This window comes from Chenopodium album, chromosome 13, assembly GCF_948465745.1.
Source record: "Chenopodium album chromosome 13, dcCheAlbu1.1, whole genome shotgun sequence".
NCBI lineage: Eukaryota > Viridiplantae > Streptophyta > Magnoliopsida > Caryophyllales > Amaranthaceae > Chenopodium > Chenopodium album.
In genome coordinates this window covers 9,851,066-9,874,364 of record NC_137846.1, presented here as the reverse complement: position 1 = coordinate 9,874,364, position 23,299 = coordinate 9,851,066, and the positions used below count along the sequence as shown (strand labels likewise).

The 23,299-nt window shown below is 32.8% G+C and overlaps 2 protein-coding genes across 2 annotated transcripts; one reads left to right on the top strand and one right to left on the bottom strand.

The window, feature by feature from the left end:
- Positions 1 to 13,309: 13,309 nt before the first annotated feature.
- LOC145576258 (uncharacterized) lies at positions 13,310 to 16,545 on the bottom strand. Its single transcript, XM_081634042.1, has 7 exons — positions 16,306 to 16,545; positions 15,126 to 15,344; positions 14,866 to 14,952; positions 14,544 to 14,690; positions 14,332 to 14,358; positions 14,125 to 14,220; positions 13,310 to 13,833 (listed from the first exon to the last, which is right to left on the bottom strand). Exons 1-7 carry the CDS (start codon positions 16,507 to 16,509, stop codon positions 13,621 to 13,623), a joined length of 993 nt encoding a protein of 330 aa, XP_081490168.1. The 5' UTR covers positions 16,510 to 16,545; the 3' UTR covers positions 13,310 to 13,620.
- A 1,139-nt stretch (positions 16,546 to 17,684) lies between these two features.
- On the top strand, positions 17,685 to 21,952 carry LOC145576257 (uncharacterized). The gene is made up of 5 exons (XM_081634041.1): positions 17,685 to 17,818; positions 18,644 to 19,370; positions 20,073 to 20,503; positions 21,045 to 21,143; positions 21,492 to 21,952. The coding sequence occupies exons 1-5, from the start codon at positions 17,685 to 17,687 to the stop codon at positions 21,706 to 21,708; spliced, it is 1,608 nt and encodes a 535-aa protein (XP_081490167.1). The 3' UTR covers positions 21,709 to 21,952.
- The last annotated feature ends 1,347 nt before the right edge of the window (positions 21,953 to 23,299 follow it).

Below are 23,299 nucleotides of genomic sequence, written 5' to 3'. Positions count from 1 at the left end.
ATCAACATATATATCAAACCACTTAATTCCCACATTTTCCCAACTAAAACTACAATAGTACAACGTTGTTCCCCATATATTTCTATGAAATGAAAAATGCCATGAATCTTGATAATGAATCACTTGCTCACCAAGATCATCGTCACCGGATTTGCAATGTAAAGTTAGATCAATTCCATTGCCTACATAATTAAAGATGGTTACCGTTGATGTGGGCTCTTTAAAAATTGGATTTCCATTGCAAGTTGATGCAACAAAAATTGTTGCAATTAAGAAGAACATTTGAGCTTTTGAATTGACCATTGTGTTTTTTTTTACTAGAATAGATATGATTTTAGATGCAAGAATTCAATAGGAACATGAAAACAAGGTGAGGTTTATATATTGAGTACTCATGTTGGAAAAGCTTAAGAGCATTTGATACGAGAGATAGGTAAAAAAGGGTTAAAAAGGTAGAATGAGATATGCAATTATTATTGGATAGGATAAGGACAAAATAAAATGTAATTTTTTTATAGTAAAATTATCATACTATATTTGGTATAAGTTAGGGAAAAGAGATTCAGAATAGGATAAGTAACAAAGTTACTAATTGTGTCAAAAAAAAAAAAAAAAAAAAGTTACTAATTAACCCTTACTAAATCCTTGTCATATCTCTCTCAGCTCTCTACGCTAATTCCCTAAAAACAAACATAGGATTTCTAATATCCCTTCCCCTTAATCACTATACCTCTCCTTTAATATATTGTAAAAGTGTTAAGAATTATGAAACATGAACCAACCTATTAGAGATATTTATCTCTTGATATATTGATTTTTTTTGGTATATAATCATATTATACATAATTATCATGCAAGTATCTTTGATATTATCTTTTGTAATTATAAAAAAACGCTATATAATTCATTTGTATCTTTAGTGAATCATAGAGATTATATTAGGTAGAACACTTGTAACACTATAAATAGTTGTGTCATCTTGTCATGAATAAAATTAAGTTTCCAACAGCACCAAAAAAAAAAAAGTTTTCCAACATTTTATTTGTCACAACGAACTAGCTTTATCACATCAACTTATATATATTTTTTTGAATAAGGGCCTGTTCACATTTATTGAACTGAACTGAACTATGCTAAAATGAATATTTTATGAGAGAAGGAAATTATGAGTTGAGCTGAACTGAACTAAACTGAACAGAATTGAAATTAAGCTGAAATGAACGGGCCCTGAATCACCATCTACTTGATCTTAGTAATAAAAGCTGAAAAATAACTACCAATAGGAATTAGATTAGTAGTAACCTATGCTAATCTCTCAATTTTTTTTACAACAGATTCCCTCCAATTTTAAAAGTGTATAACATACATTTGCATAATCACGAGTATTATTTTTTTCACCACCTTTTTTCTAACAACCTAATACCCCATCTGTCCTATAATCTTCCCCCTCTATCTCTCGAACCCCTCCTATATGCGAAAACTCTTTCATATGTGAGAACACTCTCATATTCTAAATATTTACTCGTATGTTTTAAATTTATACTCATGTATTTTAATTAATTTATTTTTTTTAAAGAAGTTTTAAACCTTAAATGAGTTATGTTTGGGTGCCAAAATGACTATCCATTTAAGCCTTATTTCCCAATTAGGCCACCAAGTCCAACAAGCTTAAGTCCATGTCCAATGCAAGTAAGGCCCTGTTCTTTTGAGCTATGGGAAGAGCAGAACAGGCAGGATAGAGCAGAGCAGAGCAAATTTCAGCAGATCAGTGCAGAGCAGAGCAGATTTCAGCAAAGCAGAGCAGGACTACCACATACTGCAGAGTAGAGCAGATTTTAGCAGAATAGAGCAGAGCAGATTTCAGTAAAGCAGAGCAAAGCAAAGCAAAGCAGAGCAGAACAGAGAAGCTCTAAAGAACATGGCCTAAATCACTCCAAAGGCCATGCTAAATCCACCAAAAGAGCCAACGTGCTCAGGATTGGACATGTGTCCTAAGGGCATTATATTATTTACTATCCATTGGTATAATAGTTCAAATTACATGATTTTCAGGTATCCAATATTAATCTCAAGCATTTACATTCTAGCATCATATTAGGAATTCTCCTGGTGAGGAGGGCTTTCTAATGTTTATTTCTTCTTACCTTTAAAAAAAAAAATTACATTCTTGCACATATAGCATTTAACACTACAAAAATAAAAGCTTTTTAGCAACTAAGTTTGGCAACAAATATTTAAAACGTTGCTAAATATCAACGAAAATAATTTTTGTCATTGCCTAATTAAAAGCGATATTTTATGCTTTACTTTTTAATAATTAATGGCTACGTGTTTTTTATTTGTTGTTGTTTAAAACAATTTGTCTTACTAGTTGTTACTAGATGGCATCATATTTTTGTCTTGTTGCCATATAGCAACAAACTATGACAACTAATATTTTATTTGTATTGATTTAGAAACAAAGAAAGGCAATGAATTTTTGAATTGTTGTCATTTGAAACAAGTCGTCTAAACTATTGTTGCTAGATGATAACATATTTTTTATTTGTTGCCATTTACCAATGTTAGTTAATGACAACGAAATTTTTCCATTGGAGATACTATTCTTATTATTTGTTGCTATAATGGCATCAAATTCTAGTTTATTGCCATTGGAAACTAGTTATGTTACAGTTTGTTGTCAATCAATATGTAGGCCTTTTATATTTGTTGCCATTAGAGATGCTCTTCTTATGATTTGTTGCTATAAAAACATCAAATAGAGACGGATTTCAATTCTGTCTCTAATAATACTTGGTATAGTTGGTAAGAGTTGCACTATGTGACTTTGAGGTCGCAGGTTCGACTCCTACCAATTGTGATTTTTGAGATTGGAGATTCAAGGAGCCTTAAAAGTAAAGCCTTGCGAGTTGACTCAAGTGAGGTTTCAGATTGGTAAACGGATCGGGTGGAACCGAATAGCTAATAAAGATCAGGTTTATGTCTCGTAGTGTTGATAACGACCAATATTAATAATTTGTTGCTATTTTTAGGAACCAACATGAATAATTTGTTGCTATTTTTAGAAACCAACATGAATAATTTGTTGCTATTTTTAGGAACCAACATTAATAATTTGTTGCTACTTTTAGCAACAATCAATGGTAATCTGTTGTCAAAATTGGCAACGAATGCACCAAGAACAGCAACCATCATGGAAACTATATTTAATTGCATGCAATATTGCAACAAAATTGTTTTGCAACTAGTAGCCAAAATCTCATGGCAACAAGCCTTTTAGCAACAACAAATTTTCGTTTCCAACTCGTTGCTAACTAGAGTTAGCAATGGATTTTTTTGCGAATAACAACAAATTTTAGTTGTTGTTATATTGACTTAATTTTGTAGTGTAATACTCTTACTTTATATTAAAAAAAAAAAATTAGTTGTTGTTATATTGACTTAATTTTGTAGTGTAATACTCTTACTTTATATTAAAAAAGACTGAGTTAGACATCAAAAGGGGCGTTCCTCGGACAACCCCCGAGACCAGTTATTGTGGTTCACTATGTAGGATAATGGATATCCTCGACCCAAAGACTCTTGGACCGAGCCTTGTCTTCAACCCATTAGACTAAGGATCTTCTTTGTTCCACATCGTTTTTACCAAAACAAGTTATATTGTTAAATTATTTTTCACATGTTTCAAATCTTAAATTATTTGTTTTAAATTTTAACTTATATGTTCAAAATTTTAAATGTGTTCTAACATTTTTAATCATATGTTCTAAATTTTAATCAAACTTGCAACATTTTCTTTTTCACGCTTGTCAATTTGTTATTTCAATCGTTAATATCTTTAGTTACCAATGTGTAAAATTTATAAAAATGTGATATCATGAAAGTATAAATCGGGATGAGTCTAACAAGATCCCATACGGCTATTTTTTTCCTAATCTATAAATTCCCAAAGCTAGTCTAAGTGAGATATGTGAATAGTATACAAGTCAAGCTGTTGCAATTAAAATAGATAACCAACCCGACCTGTTGACCTGACTTAATTTAGTCGTTTTTTTTTGAAAATTAATGGGCCGAATACCCGACCCGGGAAAATTAACAAGTCTTCGAGTTGAGTAATGGGCCGACTTGTGTGGGTGGTGGGATCCGCCGACCCATAAGAATTTTATTCAATTCGTTTTTTTTAAAGCATAATTTGTTATGTTTAAAGAGTTAGAGACTTATGATTCATATTCAAAGATTCCAATCTTTCATTCTCTTTCCATTTATTTTTATAATTTTTGCTTTTTGGTAATTTAAGATAGTAACGATTTAATATGTGCATTGACAAATATGTTAACTAAAAATAAACGAAGGCAGTATATTATTCTTTCATTCAAATAAAGTAAAATAAGAAAGCTCCATGCTTACATTAAAAATAATGTAGGTCCCCAAATCCCAATATGATATTTAGCCCCTAGGCCAATACAGTAGCCATATTAAAACTACATCGATGAGGGGCTTAAAGAAAGAAGAGCTTTATCACTTTTCCAAGAGAAGCAATCCTTAAATTTATCCCTAAGTAGGCAAGGTTCATTATTATAAATGTACCACCAACAAGCAAACCCACATACCCTAGCATCTCTTTCATCAACATATATATCAAACCATTTAACCCCTTCATTTTCCCATTTGAAACTACAATAGTACAACGTTGTTCCCCAAATATTTCTATGAAATGAAAAATACCATGCATCTTTATAATGAATTACTTGCTCACCAAGATAATTGTCACCAGATTTGCAATGTAAAGTTAGATCAATTCCATTGCCTATATAATTAAAGATTGTTACTGTTGAAGGGGGGCCTTCAAATATTGGATTTCCATTGCAAGTTGATGCAACAAAAAATGTTGCAATCAAGAAAAATATTTGAGCTTTTGAACTGACCATTTTATCCAAGATTTTTTTTTTTTTTTTTTTTTTTTTTTTTTTTTTTTTTTTTTTTTTTTTTTTTTGGGCTAAAACAAATACGATTCTAGATGCAAAGAAATCAATAGTGACATAAAAAAAAAAAAATACTAGGGCTATGTATAAAGTAATCATGTTGGGGAAGTTTACAGAACATTTGATATGAGGGATAGAGAAAAGAATGATAAAAAAGGAAGGATAAGATATGCAATTAAGGATTTGATAATAAGGACAAAATAAAATGTTATTTTTTAGCTGTAAAATTGTTATACTTAAGTCAGGGATAAGAAAAGGATAAATAACCAAGTTACTAATGAACCCTTACTAAATATATATCTCTTTTTTTTTTTTTTTTTTCATTAAGAGTAAATATATCTTTTTCATAATAAATTCTTAACCTTTCTTTCCTTCTTAATTATACTAACCCTCCTAAGTATCCTTCCAAAAAAAAAAAAAGCCCTCCCTCCTAAGTATAGGATATTTTAGGGCTAAAGAGAGGGGGGGGGGGGGTGTTGGTTTTAATCCTTGTCATATACCACTCAGCTTTCTAATCCCGATCCCTAAAAATAAACACAGGATTCCATCCCCATAATCCCTCTCCTTTTATTCTCATAAACAAACATAGGCCCTGTTCACTTCACCTTAAAAAAATAATATTAAGTAAAAATAATTTCCGTTCAGTAAAATTAATTTCAGTTTAGTAAAAATAAGTTTAGTTAAGTAAAATTTAGTTTTCTTAAAGAATAATTATAATACAAAATCAGTAAAAATAATTTCAGTTCAGCAAAAATAATTTCAGTTCAGTAAAATTAATTTAAATTCAGTAAAAATAATTTAAGTTCAGCAAATATAATTTTGTTTTAGTAAAAATAATTTCAATTAAGCAAAAATAAGGTGAAGAGAACGGAGCCATGTATTGTTAAAGTATTAAGGTTTATGAAATATGAATTAACTATTAGAGATATTATATCTGTGGATATTGATTTTTATGGTATATAATCATAACATTATTATTAATATCATGCAAGTATCTTTGATATTATCTTTTATAATCATAACTAAGTTATTTGATTAAGTTGTATCTTTATTAGTGAATCATAGAGATTGTATTAGCTTGAACACCTGTATCACTGTAATTAGTTGTGTTATCATGTCATGAATATAATTAAGCTTTTCTAGAATTTGTTATATACAATTGGGTGTACCTACCGTACACCCAACTAACCTAAGGTTAGGGCCTATTCAATTCAACTTAATTTCATTTCAGTTCAGCTCCGATCCAATCAGTTCAGTTCAGTTTAGTTCAACTCCAATCAATTCAGTTCAGTTCAGTTCAGCTCCTAATTTCCTTCTCTCATAAAATATTCATTTCAGCTCAGTTCAGTTCAGTTCAGCTCCAATCAGTTCAGTTCAGTAAATGTGAACAAACCCTTAGTTTTTGATCTTCATTTGATGATAAAATGAAAACAATCATCAAAATGTGAATAAATACTTATAGGTGATGTACGGTACACCCAGATGTATATAACAACCACCTCTCAACCTTTCTACACCAAAATTAATTTCTCACAACTAACCTTATCACCATCTACTGTTTTTTTTTCCTTGAATAAATCACCATCTATTTAAACTTTAGTATAAGAGGGGAAAAACGTTGCGCTACCAATAGAACTTAGATTAGTACTCCGTAGTAACATAAGTTATACCCCATTTGTTTAAATGTTAAACATACATTTAAAATCAATCAGAATGTAGCATGAATGTATATGATGTATGCTCTTGTATTACAAATTATTATTGTATATAGTTGGATACTTGGATTTTAATTAGATTATTCATTCAAGGTAATAAAGATTACTCCAAGCTTACATTATAAAATCCAAAATATATATATATATATATATGTATATGTATAATTATGTATCTCTTATAATAAACAACCCCAAATCAAATACATTTATCATTTATTAAGCTTATTCCTAAAACAATAGCCAAGTTAGAACTAAATGGATGAAGGGCCTAAAGAGAGGAGAGATAATCGATCATCATTCCAATCAAAGCATTCATAGAAATTAGGTTCAAGTAGGCAAGGTTCACTTGTAAAAATGTACCAATAACAAACAAACCCACATACGTGAGCATCTCTTTCATCAACATATATATCAAACCACCTAGTTCCCCATAATTCCCAGTAAAAACTACAATAGAACAACGTTGTTCCCCATATATTTCTACGAAACGAAAAATACCATGAATCTTGATAATGAATCACTTGCTCGCCAAGATCATCATCCTTAGATTTGCAGTGTACCGTTAGGTCCATTCCCTGACCTATGTAATTAAAGATACTTACTGTTGTCTTGGGTTCTTTAAAAATGGGATTTTCATTGCAAGTAGTTGATGTAACGAAAATCGTGGCGATTAAAGAAAATACTTGAGCCCTTAAATTGACCATTAAATAATAGAAGTATTATTTTTTTTTTTTAATTTCTAAATAAATGCGAATTTAGAAGCAAAGAAATCAATGGGAACTTAAAAATAAAAAGGAGGTGTATATAATAGGTAGAGATGTAGAGTACTCATGCATGTTGGGGAAGTTGAAGGTTTATGAAACATGAGCAACCTACTTAAGCTTAGTAATAAGGGGAGAAATCAGCTACTAAGCTATACCAATAAGAATTAGTAACATAATTTGACTAGACATTTATAATTGGCATTGTTACAAAAATTTGAGTTACTTAAGCTATTTTCTTCATATTGACATTTTTTTTTTATATAAAAACAAAAATTCAGCTCTCTTTTTAAGAAACAAACTTGTTACATTTTTATATCATGCTCTATCATTCTCCTTTTATGGTCTCCATTCATACTCGGATTACTTTTATGCTACTATTTATCCTAATTTACACCCTTTACTCTTTAATAAACAATTAATTTCACTATTTATGCATTCGTTGCAATCCACATACAGCTGCGTGCATTTAAATTCATTGTCCACCTTGGCTTTTGTCATTAATCCACATATTTATGCAAAAAGAGATAAATTGATCAAAAATTCAGAATTCAAATTAAAATACATACATTTACTCCGTATTATTTATCAAAGATATTTCTAAAACAATTGTCAAGTAAAAGCTACATCGATCAGGAACCTATAGGAAAATGGAGAGCTACAACCTCTACAAGAGTACGTAACATGTTAAATCATCAGGTGTAAGTTTGTAACTAGCTAGGCAAAGTGTAGTTGAAAAAATGTACAACCAATCGACCCACATACTTCACCAGCATCTCGTCCATAAACATATACTTCAATTCGTATATTAAAAATATTCTCGTATTCCCATTTGAAATTACAATAGAACAACAATGTTCTCCAAAATTACCTTGAAATGAAAAAATAAACCATGGACCTTGAAAATGAAACACTTTCTCACCAAAATCAATCATCACTAAATTAGCAATGTAAAGTAATGTCAATTATTCACTCACTTAGATAATTAAAGATGTTAAAATATGTTAAAGTTGTCTTGGTATCAAAATCAATAAATACTCAAATACATTTATTATTAAATTTTTTATTACACTTATTCCTAAAATAGTTGTCGATGAGTTAAAAAGGACTTGAAACTAAATCGACGAGCTAGGGACCTAAAGAAAGTGGAGAACGACTATCATTTTTCCAAGGGTAACATTTAAAATAATCGGGTCTAACTAGACAAGGCCAATTTGAATAGATATACCACCAACAAACAAACCCACATACTTGTGCATCTCTACCACCAACATATATATCGAACCACTTAACTTCCTCGTTTGCCCATTTGAAGCTACAATAGTACAACGTTCTTCCCCACCAATCACTACGAAATGAAAATTGCCATGCTTCTTGATAATTAAGCACTTGCTCGCCAAGATCATCGTCCTCAGATTTGCAGTGTAAAGTAAGTTCGACTCCCTTGCCTAGATAATTAAAGATGGTTACATGCGTATGGACGCCATTGCAAGTTGATGCAATTAAAACAAGTGTAATTAAGGAGAATAATACTTGGCCTCTTGCTCTCACCATTACTAAAGTGTATATGATTTATGAAGCAAAAAAATCAATGGAAAGATGAATGAAATAAAAAAAAAGTGAGGTCTATTGTCTATATATTAAAGAGCTCATGTTGGAAGCTAAGGTTTATGAAACATGCATGAACCAAATACCAAAGATGATTGTTTCTTCATATTAATGATGGGGAGAGAGAATGAAAAAACCATGTCTTCTTTATCTTTAATGTATTGGGAGGAAAATATATAATCGTATATGATTGCCTTTTATTGATATAGGAATGGTTGATATGATATTATGTTAATATCATATGAGATATTATTGTGAAATGTGATCTATTGTGATAGATGTAAGAAGTTTTAACATATTTTTAGAAATATTAGGATTAGATATTCATATTATCTATATACTTGTATATTGTAATATAGCCGAATATTATGACCGGGGAAAATACATGGGAAAAATACAAAAGAGAAATATTTTTAACATCTTTTAACTTCCACAGGATGAAGGCTGCATAACGTAAATGTATGCCACCCACAAGTGCTAAATATAATATTGTGATATATTTTTTAAATAAATCTTATGGTAATATGTGGTTGTTCAAAATTTGAAGAAGTACTCGAGTTCAGGTTCAAAAATGCTTACTTAAATTAGATATCAAAAGTGATTTCATCTCTTGTATTGATAAGTTACCAATGTTTATCAAAACATCTAATTTATCCTTGCTTACGGAAAATAGGAAGGAGCTTTTCAAAAAAAAAAAAAAAAATGGAAAATTGGAAGGAAGAACAGTAAGACAATACGGTACATCACGTACAAATGTACAACACCATAATTTCAGTTCACTAGATTACGTTTTGACGCCAAAATATATTTATGATGATATATATATATACTTTGTATTGTTTTGTCATGTTTATTGTAAATTTTGTAAATAAAAGGTTTTACTACTTTTACTTGATGCTTGTGATGACGGCAGTTTGATTGTGTGGTGGACTGGTGGCGTGTTAGTGGTATGTTGTGGACGAAAAATGGTTATACGTTGGTGTATGGACATTCAATACGCTGCTGCCGGTTACTAATAATTTAGCGATAGCATAGTGCTATGCTCGTTACAAATACTAATTGCTTTCGTTACTAGTATCTTTTACCTTGCGTAGCTGCATTAATAAAAGTCATCTGTTCTATCAAGTTAGTAATGGCATTTTTGTCACTAGTTTCATTAGCTTATCTTAAAAAAAGGAGTCCTAAAACTCTTTTCACTCTTCGGATTTGTGATCATATATTATGCAACCAAATGGATTTTTAGTCTTTCCTCGGCTCCATACCAAAGACTTCTACAATATTTTCTATCTATATCATACTTTGAGATAGCTTTAAAATGTATTAGTGAATTGATCAAAATTTGGTCTTTAGTGTTTTTTTTCGTTCTCATTTTATATAGAGTGCTATAGTTACTATAACTTTGATATAACTAATGGGGGTAGGAAAAATTTAAGCACATTCTATATAAACCATGTATCAAGAAGAGAAAAATAACAATTGCATTAAAATTTGTAATGATTGTCCTTTTATCATTAACCCACATCTTTTACAATGGCTTTTGCATAGAGAGATGTATAGTGATGAAATATATTTATTACTTCTTTGTAAATCTTATTCATAAAAAGTTGTCATGTTAAAATTACATTGACGAGGGACCTATAGAAAGTGGAGAATCATAACCTTTCCATGCGTAACAAGTTAAAGCACCAGGTGTAACTACACAAGGTCGATTTGGAAAAATGTACCACCAACAAACCAACCCACATACTTCAGCATCTCTTTCATTTACATATATATCAAACCATCTAACTTCCGCATCTTTCCATTTGAAACTACAATAGAACAACGTTGTTCCCCAAAAATTAGTATAAAATTCAAAATGCCATGCATCTTGATAATGAAGCACTTGCTCACCAAGATCATCATCTCTAGATTTGCAGTGTATAGTAAGGTCAACTCCTTGGCCTCCTAAACGTATATAATTAAAGATTGTTACAACTGTCTTGAAATAAAATTCATCATGAGCACCGTTGCAAGTTGATGCAACAAAAATCGTTGCAAATAAAGAGAATACTTGAGCCCTAGGTCTCATCATTGAATCCAAGTGTTTTTTTTTTTTTTTTTTTTTTTTTTTTTTTTTGAAAGTAGAATGAATAAATATGATTGTGGAAGTAAAGAAATCAATATAACGGAAACATGAAGGAAAATGATTGAATCAATACTTCATTTTAAGGAGAGTACTCATGTTGGGAAGTTAAGGTTTATGAAACATGAACCAACTACCAAAAAATGATTGAATCATCACATCAATGAATCAATGTGGGGAAAAGAAAAAAAATTTAAAAAGCATGCATGTTTTTTTTCCTTAACTAAAGTTTTGTTTAATATGGATGGTTTTAATTCTAAAGAAAATACCATGGAGGCTGTCTAGCGTTATATTAATGTATGCAACCAACAATTTCCAAGCTTCTGCCTAAGTTTAGTGCCACAAATTAAGCATAAGTCACAGATTTTGTACCATGCTAAGTTTTCATTATCAATAACATCCTCGGTCAGGGTGACACTAGGGAAGGGGGACTCTTGAGGGCAATCCGAGGGCACCATAACAAATTTATCACCTAGAAAAACTTAGAATGTAAATCAAGTAGCAATTACATGATAATATCAACAATTTTTCAATAATTATTATGGGTCCTACACTTACAAATTTTATTTATATTGACAGATGAAGTAAACGTATTTACGAATCTGACACTTAATTTGCATTTTTTGGTATCTCATTGATCAAATTGGGCTGGCTCGTTATACAAATGTACTTTTTCATGTTCATGAGGGTCTATGATGTAGTAATGTTTTTCTGTAGGTAATGACTAAAAGATCAACTAGCTAGTATAGACTACAAAGATTCAAATCATATTCCACTATACTTAATAACTCATTCTGAAAATAATCCATTGGCCACCTTTTTGGCAATATCATCAATCCACTTCTTTCCATAAGTTGATCAATTACACTTCATAGTACTTGGAATTTATTAATAGCTTACTCCTAAAATTATTTCCAAGAAACGATCTTGAAATTATATGGACGAGGGACCTAAAGAAAGCAAAGAACTATAAGTACTCCAAGGGTAACATCTAAAAGTATCGCCTGCAGCTAAGCAAGGTATAATAGGAAGAATGTACCATGTACAAACCGTCTCACACACTTCAAAATCTCTTGCGAAAACATATATATCGAACCACTTAACTTCCTCGTCTCCCCATTTGAAACAACAATAGAACAAGGTTGTTCCCCAAAAATTAACATAAAAAGAAAATTCCCATGCCTCCTTGTATCCAATCACTTGCTCACCGAGATCATCGTCACTCGATTTGCAGTGTAAAGTAAGGTCCTTTCCCTCACCTATGTAGTTGAAGATTGTTACATGTATCTTGGGATCAAAAGCATTACCATCACCATTGCAAGTCAATGCAGTAAAAAGTATTAAAATTAGGGTCAATACTTGAGCCCTTAATGTCTTCATTGAATCTAAGTATTTTTTTTTAAAAAAAAATGGTAAGAAAGAAATCAATGGAAACATGAAGACATATTAAATAAACGATGGACGTTGTAATAGGTCAATATATATTAAGGAGTACTGACCTTGAGAAGGTTAATGAAACATGAACCAACTACCACCTAAATAGATCAAATACACTTATTAATCTTACTCCTAATAGCCAATAGGTCTCCCTTGTAATTACATCGATGAGGGTCCTAAAGAAGACGGAAAATTAAGAGTATTCCAAGGGTAACATATATAAACAACGGGTGCAAATAGGCAAGGGCCAGCAGGTAAAATATACCATGGGCAGTGCATCCCACAAACTCTCACATCTCTATTGTTAAAATATATATTAAACCACTTAGTTTCCTCATCTGCCCAATTGAAACTACAATAGAACAATGTTGTTCCCCATATATTCGTAGAAAATGTAAAATACCATGACTCCCCAAAATGAACCACTTTTTCTCCAAGATCATCATCCCCGGATTTGCAGTGTAAAGTAAGGTCAATTCCCTCACCTATAAAATTATAGATTATTACCTCTGTCTCGAGTTCAAGAGCACCACGATCACCATTGCAAATTGTAGCAGCAATTATAATTGTCATTGAAATTACTTGAGCCCTTGATCTCACCATTGAATCCAAATAGCTTTAACAACAAAAATCCAATTTCGGATGCAAAACAATCAATGGGAAATATGAATATATAAAATTAGAGACATGGCAAGAGCTCTATCATGTATTAAGGAGAGTAAGTGATGAAACATGAACTAACTACCAAATAAGATTGATTCATCAATGATGAGGGGAAGAGAAAATGAAGAAAGCATGTATGCTTTTTGATGACAACAATTTTCTTTTTATATGTTAGAGAGGAAAATATATCATATGATAAGTTTAAATGAAAATACCATCACAATTCACAGGAAAGAATTTGCTGGGCATGAAGAATGCTAATGTAACTGCATGCAACCCGCAATTTCCAAGTGTATGCCAAATCTTAGAGCCACAAAGTATGCACTAAGTCACAGATTTTGTGCCAAGTCTCCATCATCAACAGCTTCCTCAATAACATTGATGCAAGAGCCAACAGACATCCCCTTAGACATGGCATCAGCAAGTTTTGCTCGAGCTTCTTCATGGCGGCGTAAGAGAAGGATAGTATTCAAGACTGCCCACCTCAACTGTGAATCCGCTTTCTTCTGTGTGAACCCCAAGCTTTTGAGCAAGCCATCCAACTTTGATAAGGAAAAACAATTCAAATATTAGGAAAATACAGATATGAAACCCAATAGCACAATGAAATCAAGGTTTATGAGTTACTTTGATTTAGGCTAACAAGACCAGTTTAATGTAGGCTAACAGAATTTTACTGTGTTCGTGAAGGAATGACAGATGCATAATAGTTAGTAACCGAGGCACTTTTTACACTAAAGGGAGGGGCTTTTAAGGGCAATCGAGGAACACCTTAGAATCTAAGACATGATGATTAAATCAATGTAATGGCCAGATAGATAAGTAGGATGAACCTTGTTAATATCAGCTAAACCTCCTTCTGCATATCCGTATAATAAGTACTCTGTTGCTACACCAGCCAATGCTATACATGAGAATCTGTTCAGCATCTAATCAAAGACATAATACTGTCATGATCATTAAAAGTTTCCTGTTAATTAACATGAGGTTTCTCCAGAAAAGGGAGCCTCATAAAAGCTTGCACCAAGAAGAGATCATACCGTAGATGACATTTTCCCGGCGTTGGTCTGCAAATTACAGTCACAAATTGATTCAGAATTTCACATTCAAGAAAACAAAGCTCATCGCAAATAAGCAAGGAAAAGACGTTCAAATACACCAAAGCATAAGCAAGTTGGACAAGATAAGACATGATATTCCAGAGGGAGTGTTAAAGGAAAGAGAACTCAACAGGTCATAGAGAATAACTTACTTCTTCGACGAACTCAAAGTCAACAAAATTTGTTCCTGCTTGAACATTGAGAGACCCTTCTTTGCTCAAAGCTTCTAAACTCGAAAGAGTATAACTCTTTGGAAGGATGCCAAGCAAATAGGCAATTAAAAAGTGCCCAGCTTCATGCTGCAGTTGAAAATTGATCTTCTGGTCAGCTCAGGTTTAGCAAACACTTAATATATGGAGCAAAATGCCATCCTATAAGGAAACATCTACCATATATATACATCTAAAAGATAATGTATCCAATAAGACTATACATATTAGCTCCAGGAAACGAGATAATAATCTATGTACTTACTTGAATAACCCGGTTGTGGTACTTTTGACTGATGGTATGACCAATTGTATCAAGAGCCAAGCCGGCAATTCCTCCACCAAAAGAAATCTGTTAGAAGCCACAGATTAGCACATCATTTAAATGATTCAAAGCATTTCTCTAAGCACAAAAACTTAATACAGTGACTCAGTCCAAGAACAATCTTTTCATGAGCCTCTACCATTATTCCATTAATATAAGAAAAAAAATTCTCAAGTTTGGCAAAAAAAAAAATTGGTTACCAAGTCCAATGTCCAGAAGAATAACAATCCCAAAGAGATATAAAAGAGTTGTTGGGGGTTAAGTTCAAAGGCGTTCCAAGCAGCAACACCACCTAAAACAGCAGCAATCTGCAGGTTCCTTTCAATTGAACCAAGAGTCGTATCCACGGGTGATAAGAGAGAAGCAGCTTCAATTCCATTCAGCTTCAATTCATCCAAAGTATACAGTCTCTGAGGCACCTGCACTGCACATCACACTTCCACTTAATAACACAATACTAAATTCCAAATTCACAACATCTCAACTTTGAGACAATGATCATGTATGTGTAGGGATCCAAACAAGTCCTAATGTCCAGAAAGCAGTCCATAACATTGATCAAATTCATTGTTCCACCCTTGTCCAATGTATCATGTCAAGAGTCGGACATAGGCCACACGGGTTACTGAAGCTCGGCACAAAGATTCACATGCTCAAAAGTTTGAAACTAATGCAAGTATCCAATACATATCTCAATTACAGGACCCCCATCAGACAAAATCAAACTGAACTAACAAACTCCATGTTGAAGGAACATTAAAATCTATCATTAATCTTAATCTATATATTTTATTATCAGGAATTCAACCTACAAAGTCCGAGGCCAAATTGGAAACACAAATGTTTTGCAATTTCATCTTTAGTTAATCATATAGAGCAGCTCCATCCAATTCATCAATCACCTCAAAGACGTGCACTTTATATAAATCAAGTGTAAACTTTATATATACACCGAGAGATATATACAGTATGATTGAAAATACAATCCCCTTTCTTTTTTTAATGGACAAAATTCAATCTTTTAAAATTATACTTCGTACAATTATGTTACACAAGTAACACAACACACACATATACAATTACAGTTATAAAATATAGGGTCACATAACTTTTTAGCATATTAATCTCATAAACCAATCAGACCATTCTACTTACAAAATGATACCAAAAATGAACTCTAATTGAATGAAATAATCAACATCTTCAGCCGAAATTAATTCTGTAAAAATTATATAAATATCAAAATTTAGAGAATACCCAATAAAAGAAATAGCATAATTTACAAAAGGGTAATACTGAATTGAATTCATATGAAAAGGGGTATGATGAAATAGTATAATAAAAGTCATAAAATTGAATTAGAGAGAGAAAAAGAAGAACCTGGCGAGCAGCGCCGAAGCAACGGAGGGCACCAGGTTGGGTAAGGGACTGCTTGACAAGAGAAAGAGCGGCTCTTTCATCGCCTTTGGCTAATTCAATGTCGAGTTTTTCCAAAACTTGCTTTCGAACACTCGCAATTCCTCTGGTTTCTGAGGTGGGGCCACATGTTATTTTGAAGTTTATTAGGGACAGTGTACATGACATTGTGATTGTGAATCCCAGTCATTCGTTTAGTTTCGATTGTTTCTTTAGGCCATTGGGGATTCTAAGGGATTTCGGGGTGTAGACGACTTCTTGGTTTATCCACAATATAGGACTACTTCTGATTCTAACTGATTTTTTTTTTTCGACTCTATTTTTTATGTTGTGTATCAACATTTTTCCTCTACTAGTGTCATTGTATTAACTTTTTTTTACTCTTGTGTAATTGTGTTTCTTAGTTTGGGTGCAAATAAATAATATGGTGTAATCGTGTAAGACTGTAAGTGTTACTGGTAGGTAGGATCATTTGAAAGTGGAGGTGGTATACTGTTTTCATTTTCTTTATTTTTGCGTATTGGATTACGAGTCCTTTCTTATACCGGAAAACCCATTGTATTTAGTGATTTTTTTGGGGCAAATAGTATACTTATACCCAAATGTAATTTATTTACTTTGATTGTTGGGTGCGTTTCGCCATGAAATTGGATGGGCAACAAAAAGTCATTTGTTGGCTCACTTGTGGACAGTAGAGTGAGATTTAGATGAAGTAAAATTTGTTGAGAGAAAAAGAGAAATACATAGAGTTTTTAAATTGCAGATACTTCACGTTTTACAATGAGCAGTCCCATAAATCACTTTTGATCAAACTCATTCGTGATCTGATTTCCAACTTTGACCATTTGTCTGGGACATCAAAGGCTTCATCTTCAACAGTGTAATTATTCTTTGTTGCCACAGTTTGTGAGTTATAACTGCTGGATCGAACTCTATTATCTGGTGACATTTTCTCAATGATTTCCTTTATAGATAAACTCCTATGATTGTTGTTTGTTGTTGTTGGTTAAATTGTTGGATACTCTAATAAACTAAAACTTCCTTAATTAAAACACAACATACATTACATTAGTAGCATCATGATATGTAAACTAGTGAGTAAGCTCCACACGTATGGCAATCTACCCATCCACGTATGTCCTTAATCTAATATCCCAACATCATTAATTTTTTTATTTAAAATAAAAAAAAAAAATAAAAAAGAAAAAATAAAAAGAATTCCCGCCAGTTACATTTTCCCGCAAAAACAACATTTACACAAACCAACCGCCCAAAGTCTTAAAAACCCTAAAAAATCTTACAAAAATTGAAACCCTTGTGTTTCTCTCTCCTTGCCGGCGGCAATGGCGGATTCAGATGAAATGACGGAGTACGAACGTAAGAGACTCGAGAATATCAAGCGCAACTCCCAAGTTATGGCTTCGCTCAAAATTCACTCTCACGTTGTTGATCTGTCCGCCGTTTCTAAACGTCTTAGGTCTTTCTCTCTCCTTCCATTTCTAATTTCGTTTTTGATGATTTATCTGGGTTTTATGTTATTAAAAGAATTTTTGTAGTTATACAGTGAGGGAAATTTATTGATTGACATAAAGCAATTGAATTTGAAGTTTTTTCTTTTTTTGTTACTGCCGTTTTATCTGTTGTCCTGTTGATTTATTTGGTTTTTATGCTTTTTGGTGAATTTTGTACTCCGTTGCCTCGTTGTTTAAGAGAAAATTTGAATTTCAGTGAGGATAATTGATGCCATTTTCACTTTAATTGAAAGGTTGCTAATTAGCGTTCAAGCAGTTGCAACACGTTTATTTAATTTGAAATTGCCATTATTTTCAGCTTTTTTGAATTTGGACTTAGTTTCAAGTTGATGTTCACTAATTCTCTTTTTCATAGTATGATATTTGTTATAGTTGTATTTTTAGGAAAGTTTTGTGTTTCTTTCGCCCTTAAATGAAAAGGGTACATTTAATTGAAGATCAGTTTTAACTTTTTATGGAATTGTGTTCAAATAGCAAGTTCTTACATCCTTATCATACTGCAAGCTGGTAATTTGGAGAAGTTAAACATTTAGCAAACTAAATTTAGAAAGTCTAGTACTTTTTTTTTTTTTGGTTACAATCTAATTAGAAATGTGACATTTTCTGAAGAAAGGAGGTTACTCAGTATACTCACTATTACAGGCAGTTCAACTATACAAGTATTACTTAAATACTAGTCTAAGTTTCTTTAGTTGGGTTATGGGTTGGGGGTGATTAGGAGTTTGTGTGGTTTGTATAGGTATTAATATGTGAAATGGCATACATCACAGGGAGGAGAAGTCATACAAGCAGAGCTCAGAAAAGAAGCCCAAGCCTGATAGTACTCCAGTTGTGATTCGTCGTTCCCTACGCACTCGAGGAAAGCCTCCTGATTTGTCTGGCCTACCTGAAGGTTCTAACGATTCACTTGCTATGCCCTCTAGGCTATCCAGGTCGCCGGAATCAAATTCCGTGCCTGTGGAGTCTCCTAGTATGGAACAAGCCTATGAGGGGAAAGGTTCACACCTGGCTTTGGTAAAAAAACTCACTAGACTTACAAGAAAGACAAAATCAGAAAATGAGGATGACCATTCACAGTGTGCCAGAAAGATAAAATTAGAAGATGGGGATGACCATTCACAGTCTGCAAGAAAGATCAAATCTGAAGATGGGGATGAGCATTCACAGTCTGCCAGGAAGATAAAATTAGAATATGAGGATGACTATTCACAGTCTGCCACAAAGTTTGAAAGGGTTAAGCTAGAGGAGCCTTTTGCTCCACTCTCGCTGAAGTTAGAATATGATAACATAGCACGTGTCGTGCCAGGGAGGATTTTTTCTGTTCAGTTCTTTCCGACAACAGAGATGACTATGGTTGTTGTAGGGAACAAGTTTGGGCAATTGGGATTTTGGGATGTTAAACCACAAAATGGGGAGGAAAAAGATGCGATTCATCTTTATAAACCACACTTGGCTCCTATTTCTGGGATTTCTGTGCACCCTTTTGCTCTATCAAAGGTAATCACTTGGCATTAATGAATTTTATTTGGATTATATGTTAACGGTCATACTTATCAATTGTTAGTCGTCAGTCTTTAGTAATTCCCATCAATCCCTTTTTCATATCATACTGTTTTCAGTCATAAAATGTTTTACTCATATTTTTTTGTTAATGCATACATGTTATTGTAGAGTGTGTCTTTAGATTTCCAACATAACCTATTATATATTCTGTTTTTTTAACCAGTTTGTAGGCTTTTACCTTTGAAGGTTTATTGAAATTTTTTTGCTAAGCTTGTGTTGTACTTAAAGGCAGAGTTATTCATCTGTATTCTGATTAGGATCTTCAACTTTATCAGTGTTTGAACCCTGTCTGTTTTGTAATGGTTTGTGATATTTTTTCCTTCTCATCCCTGCACATTATCTATCTATAAGGGAGATACCATGAAAAATGCAGACACCATGGATGTAGTTTAACCAACTTCTTCTGAATTTTGTGCAATTGTTTCTAGTAAGGGGAACATATAAATTTCATGTTGAAATTTTATATTTGTGCTTAAATAAAATGATTTCATGTTGATATTGCATTATTGCATACTTGTATACCTTTGACTTTTGACTGATCTTTGGGATGATTTGTGTCATTCTTTAATTCTGTATTTCAATTGAGTTTTCTTCATTTAAATTGTTGATTTGGTAATGATGTAAGTTTGTGTGCAGGTATACTCTAGCTGTTATGATGGGTTTCTACGGATGATGAACATTGAGAGGGAGAAGTTTGAACTTGTATGCTCGAGTGCTTTTGGGTCTGCTTTTTATTCACTTGCACAACAGCCACAGGATGTGAATACTGTTTATTTTGCTGAGGGTCCAGGGGGTCTAAATATGTTTGATGTAAGAGTGGGGGAAATCTCGTCCTCTTGGCCCTTACATCAGGGAAGGATAAACTCCATTGATTTTAGCCCATCAAACACCAATTTCATGGCAACTAGTTCTACAGATGGGTTTGCTTGTCTATGGGATCTAAGAAATATGAAAGTTAAAATCGACGATAAACATCCTGATCGCAAAGCTATGTGGACTGTCAAGCATACACGAGCTGTCCATTCTGCTTATTTCTCTCCATCTGGTCGTTGCCTGGCAACAACAAGGTATTTGACCACTATGGTAGATGTTTACTTAGTTATAACAACTTTTTCGCCAAGTATTCTAAATTTTTTTATATTTCATGCTTTAATTCTATTATGTGGAGATATTATGCATTAGCAAAAATGCTATTTATGCTGTTAATAGATGCTGCGACTCAGTAGCTGAAAGCTAACTGACATCTCTTCTGAAAACTTGTCCTTGTACTTAGTTACATATTTAAAGGTTATCCTGTCTTATATTGCAAACATTTTGGCTTCCTTGATGTTGGAAACTCGACTCAACTTTCTTGTTTGTCAGATTAAAGGTCTCTTTCCGATTATTGTCTCAGGAAATTAGCTGAGTTTTGAAAAATCCCTGTTGTTATTCCATGGACCTTAAAATTTAGCTTTAATACTGTGGTTGGTTTGAGTGTATGATTTGGATGCCTGTTTTCTTGAGCAAGCTGTTTTATGAAAGTGTCAAGTACCTTGCTTAATCTTGTCATGCTTTGAATGATACTTGTCGCTCCTTGGCTTCTTATGTCTTTTTTTCTTCCCTGTGCAGTTTGGATGACAATATTGGTGTGCTTAGCGGTGTAAATTTTGAAGATACGTACATGATTCCCCATGATAATTGGACGAATAGATGGATTTCTTCTTTCAGGTACAACATTCTTTCTATCAGTATTTCAGTAGAAGTAGAACTGCTTGGTTTAAAAAGCAACACTTCTTGCTGTACATTGCTTGCATTTGTGAATTTTACCCATCAGCTGATGTATATTATTCTGTTTGTGTAACTTACTGTTTATTTTTATATTGCACAAACTACATTTTTTGGCATTTGGCTGACCATGTACTTAATGTCTGTGATACTGTATATGTTTAAACTGATGTTTATAGTAAGTCCACGCATGATGCATTAACAGAAATCGAGTTTTCTTCATGTAACTACTGCATTCAATTATGGTAAAATTCTAAATATATGAACGCTTTTGCTGTTTGATGTGAGCAGGGCTGTATGGGGCTGGGATGATACACATCTTTATATTGGAAATATGAAAAGGAGAGTAGATGTGCTATCAGTGACACAAAAAAAGACGGTACATTCATTGGCAAGCTCTCATATGTCTGCTATTCCATGTCGGTATCATGCTCACCCCTGCAATGTTGGGATGCTGGCTGGTGCAACCAGCGGCGGTCAGGTTTACATATGGTCAGCATCTTCATGAACAACCTTGTTCAGCAATTTTGTACGTAATCTGTTCATTGTAACTCATGGGACTATGGGACAATTCCTGTGAATGATGATCTGCAGTAAGGCCTGTAACAAGCACAATGCCTGGTCAGTATTAAGTTATTAACCATTTGTTGATTTTATAGGGGAATTTGTTTCTGTATCTTAATTCCACTAACATATTGTTGTTTGCTAAACGAATCTAAGAAAGACTGTTAAAACTAGCAAATTCACCAACAGTGGTCCATATTTGTACCCATCTTTACATTTTGATTTCATTTTTGCTGTATATTATTGGTCCATTTTCTTAATTAATGTAGTCAAATCTTAAAAACTGACTTTTGAAATCTAAATGTTTCGTTACATTGGTCCAATTTCTTTTTACTCCGCATCTTTTAACTAATGTCAATACCATTATGCTATTGAATGGATTGAGAATTACATCCCTTGTTTTCAATTACTATAATAAGTTGACAGAATTAATGTGGTTCGAGTATTATGTAGTTATTTTTTTCATTATAATCAAGACTTGTCTAAGTATTGTAGGTTGCTAGCCTGCTAGGCTGTTTAAATGATTGATCATATCATACTTAAGGGTAAAAACGGAGTATTAGGAGAGTCAGTCATGATGCGAAACTCCGGTTTAGCAATGTTTAAAAATTTATACATACTTCGTATATGAATAAGCTTGGCCTAGTTAGTTGATGATTTGACTTTGAGGTCTCACGTTCAAGTTTCCTCTTATGCATATGAAAAAAAATACTGTAGCGGAAAATAGATACTACGATGGTTAAACATAAAGTTTACTGATACACGTTTCTTATCCCCTCAATGAGCTTCAAGATAAAACGATAGAAACCAATAAAAAAAAAAAAAGGATGAGGGAAAGCACTAATAGTAAACACTAATCGCATTAGTATTTATATGATGGGTAGAGCACCAAAGTAGGTCTAGTGTATAGTCTCTTTGATACTACAAACTTTGGTCATTAGTACAGCATTTCTTTTCGTTTCTTTTCTGAAAAAACGTGGCTAAAGGACACTGTATAAATTCTTTCGCAAAAAACAAAGCATGGCTTATTTCATAAAGTAATTTTATTTTTTAGTGCTATAACTATAATGGCACATGCACATCAGCACAAAGTTTTGGTCAAAGATAAAATACAAGTATCTCTTTTTCAAAAAGCTTATCACAATTTTCTTCATTTTTTGTAAAAAATTATTGGAATAAGGCTGTTCATGTAATCATTTGTTTTAACTGTTATTAAATCTGGTAATTATCCCATGTTCCAAACTGTTTGATCTACTATCGTGGAGAGTCATGAAAGACAAGTAATGTCGACCGGTGTTTTATGACAACTTTGATCACCGAGTATAGAGTACCATCCTAAATTCATTGATCAATTAAGTTAGTTGGTATCCAAATATTTATAACTGTTTGCGGACTTATATGTTCGGGCTCCAACTAAAGGAGTCCCTAGTTGGACCGATCAAAAACGCGCTAGTCCAATAATTGGTGAAGGGGGTACACTCTACAGAGCCCAAGATGGATAGATCATCGCTACTTCCACTTCCACCATAGACCTA